At 36.8% G+C, this 3,888-nt stretch overlaps 1 protein-coding gene across 1 annotated transcript; it reads left to right on the top strand.

Moving 5' to 3' along the window:
* Positions 1–1,554: 1,554 nt before the first annotated feature.
* On the top strand, positions 1,555–3,259 carry LOC125237214. The gene has a single exon (XM_048144210.1). It carries the CDS (start codon positions 1,589–1,591, stop codon positions 2,756–2,758), a length of 1,170 nt encoding a protein of 389 aa, XP_048000167.1. The 5' UTR covers positions 1,555–1,588; the 3' UTR covers positions 2,759–3,259.
* Positions 3,260–3,888: the final 629 nt, after the last annotated feature.

Raw genomic sequence — 3,888 nt, forward strand, 5'->3', positions numbered from 1 at the left:
GAATGGCACAAACGCTCACGAAACGCTCACGAAACGAAACACTCGTATATATCTATCTCTATCGCTCTTGCGTATTAGCGCGACAGAGCCAGACTACCTTTCGCGGCGTTTCGTTTTCGTTTCGCGTCGCAGAAATGCCATTCGGCTACGCCACCTGGTCAGCTCGAATTCATTTACTCGTAGTTCCTTACAGTTCAATAAATCTATTTATTTCTTGCTCTTTCGCTCAAAGAGTGACAAGGACGGCACACTTTACACTTCTACTCATTGAATTTTATTTGAGTATTTCATAGTACAGTCAAATAACTCATTTCAATCATTAAATTCGTCTATTGAACTAAGCTGAACTAGTGAACTAAAAGAGTGAAGTACTTCACAGTATACTAAAGATCCATATCAGTCTGTTCTTTTTGGTGACAGACTTGTGCAGCTCTATTTTATTATTATTATTTATTTATTATTAATGCACAGTATAGGTCTTAAATCTAAGCAAGTTCCTGCAAAACTGTATATACAGTTTGACTGCAGGTATGAGTCTCTTTGTATCTCATGATTTTGACCTTAAGATTTGGCTACAAGACCATTGTTTTTACAGCATTAAAGAATTCCTAAACTACAAGAACATGATGACATCACTGTATTGAATATATATATCCTTTTTTTTTTTTACAAAATATATTAGCTTTATTATTATTTTTCTTCTCATAAAATTATTCTGTTGTGTACAAATTGTATATATTATAATGAACGTGTGTTAAATATACCGATACATGTATAGTTTTAGGAATAAGTTATACATTTGCATGCTGTCTTGAGATAGCGGATAAAGGTGGAACAATTATTAACTTAATTTTAAGACCTATACTAACCCTTTTTCTGCAAATAAATCATTGAAATTGAAATTGAAAAACATGTTTATACTTATATTTTATTTTAATCTAACTGTTCACTTAAGTGGCACTTGCATGTATGCAGTTGTCACTCAAGTGTTTGCAACAAGTACAGTTTCAAGGCGCTTTTAAATTTATTTTTATATGTCTATAGACATTAGACAGTGTAGACGTCTTGCGTGCCCAAGAATGCGGATGTACTAATACATAATAAAATATGTGTGAGTATATCAGAAAGCATATTTTTGGCCATTATGCCTGCCCGAAAAAAAAAAGAAGAAGCGTGGGCGGGAAGTTCAATGGCGGAACTATCTTAACGCCTTCCTGAAAGACTGGCTGGAGGAATCGGAGAAACGGGAGTCATGGAAAACCAGAGGACAGAGAGCCCTTTGTCGAGCAGTTGGACACTCAAATGGGTTAAGAAAAAAAAATAAGAATATTGTCAGTCTATGTAAAACAACTGCTTCATTTTGCTACAACAACACTATAAAAAGAAGATACAGATAAGCTAGAGTAGTAACTGTACTACTTATCTTCAAGGTGTAACCGTTATCAAGTGTTAATTGAATTATTTTTATCGAAACAATTAATACCGATCAACCTATCTATTAAAGATAACATAAATTATTGATCTAAAAATATAAGTATCACCAGTCACATCTAACAGTCATACAGGAAAGTCGTGTAAAGTTAAAACTATGGCAAAAGTGAAGGAACAGTTGAAGAAAATTCTTGAAGATATCGCAATAAAAGAAAATTATTTACTCCATAAAATTGACATTAAACCAATTTCATCTGGAGGAGCTAACTATACAACAGAGTTATATCTAGCCACGATTTCAGAAGGCCTAAAGCCAGATATAAACATTTTTGCCAAAGCTGCAATTTTGAATGAAGATGCTAGAAAAAACAATGACTTCCTAGGCCGGGTATATGAAATAGAAGCCAAATTTTACTCCGAAGTGGCTGTGAACTTCGAAAGACTTTACAAAAAGTGCAAAGTTCCTGAAGAAGACAGATTATTTATACCTAAATGTTACGGACACATATTAGTCCCGTATGAAGAGATTCTTCTTCTAGATAATCTTGAAGCTAAAGGATTTCAGAATTTCGATAGAATGAAGACTTTCAATTGGGATTATGCATCAACTGCTATAACTCAGTTGGCGAAATTCCATGCCCTTGGACTAGCATTGCGTGATGAAAATCCTCATGAATTCAAGAGAATAGTCGACAATTTCAAATTTGATTTCAACGAAAATAAAGAAATGATGGACTCATTTTTAAAAATAGCGCTAGAGAATGGATGTGAAAGCTTGGATGATGATCATAAGGTACGCCTGCATAAGTTTTTCGCTGATACGAAAAACATAGAAACACTTATGACTTCTTGGGCCGCAGACGACACGTTTTTGATTCACGGAGATTACAGACCAAGCAGTTTGATGCATAGACGTCGCAACGGAAAACTGGAGATAGTTCCTTTAGACTACCAAACCCTGAGAGGAGGGAATCCAGTGGGTGACTTGATGCATTTCGTTTTCTCTGGGTCTGATGAGGAGTTCCGTCGTCTGCATTACCAGAGACTGATGGACCATTACTTCACACAGTTGACCTTGGCTTTAAAACAACTGAACGTCGACGTAGAAAAGATGTATCCAAGAGCAACCTTTGAAGCAGACTTGGTTAAGTTGAGATCTCTTGGTCTGTTCCTGGGTTTGATGATAACAGGAATAGTGACGGTCGCTCCAGAAGAGGCACCTGTAATTGATGGAGATTTCTCCACAATGCAGGTTAAACCTAACCAGCTTGCTACGGAACGCATAAATGGAATAGTTAAGGACTACGTGCGGTGGGGAGTTTTGTAAAGAAGTTTATCGGGATCATATTATAATTATCAGTCCTTTATAGCCCACAGCTGAGCCTATCTGCTAGTACGCCACTTCTCCCAGTCCTGAGCTAATCTCATCCAGTTGTGACCTGATGGATGTCGTCCACCCAACGACCGAATGGATCCCAAGCTTCTTAAATCTGTAAGCGGCCACTGTTTAGTTAATATTTTAGTTTTGTGTACACAAAAGTGCAGGGACTGTAACGTAATTTCTTGAAGGTTGTGTTGCGTAAGCGGTTTTTTTTTGTAATTAACTGTCGTGGTAAAGATGAAAGGCTCTCGCTAGGAATACGGGCGACTATTCACCTTGATGCTGTGGTACATTACTCTTTAGGTGTTATTGAACTTTTTTAGACTATCGATAATTTTTTTGATATGTTTTGTGAACAATTCTGTTAATGATTCTTTTGTAATGACGCTTGATATTTCATATGGGTTAACTTTCAAGAAATCAAGCGGTTGTTATATTTCTTTTTAATATTGGGTTAAGTCACAGTATAAAACCAGTAATAACTCTTCTTACAAACTTCACGCCGCGCGGTGTGTCCCCCTCCCTCCCCTCGCATGCGGCGAAAACATGCGAAACTGGTGATTATTGGGCTGGACAGTCGGGGCCGCGTTTGCGCGCTGTGTTGACGTGTTGAGTTCGGGAGAAAATGACGTCAGCACCGAAGACATATTTTCGTTACTGTAGTGTTTATGGGTGTATGGAAAGTTCTCAAAATGCGGAAATGTCATTCTTTAGAATTCCTAGACACCCAGAAAAGTAAGTGGTTGTTATATATTTGCAGTGTTAGGTACATTATTGCTTACGTAAATGGCGTAAAAGTGAGATTTAAAGCTAGAATGACACATTAAAATCAATAAGGATTTATCTGTAACGACATTTAGGTAGATGCTGCGATCTATCTAGCTCGAAAGTTTGGTACCTACTTAAATATTGTGCAAACATCTATTCAAACATTTTATGTAAATATGATTTCGTCAGTATTTAAGAAAGAAATACGTACTTGAATCTTTATTAGATAAAAAGGTAGAAAGAGCGTTGGTACTAGCATAGCGCCATACACAGTTACTAATACGAGTAGGACAGTAGGTACCTACGTT

The sequence above is a fragment of the Leguminivora glycinivorella genome, chromosome 20 (genome assembly GCF_023078275.1).
Source record: "Leguminivora glycinivorella isolate SPB_JAAS2020 chromosome 20, LegGlyc_1.1, whole genome shotgun sequence".
NCBI classification, from domain to species: domain Eukaryota; kingdom Metazoa; phylum Arthropoda; class Insecta; order Lepidoptera; family Tortricidae; genus Leguminivora; species Leguminivora glycinivorella.

Excerpts from the sequence above, each read along its gene's own strand:
- LOC125237214 (XM_048144210.1), top strand. The coding sequence starts at position 1,589 with ATGGCAAAAGTGAAGGAACAGTTGAAGAAAATTCTTGAAGATATCGCA.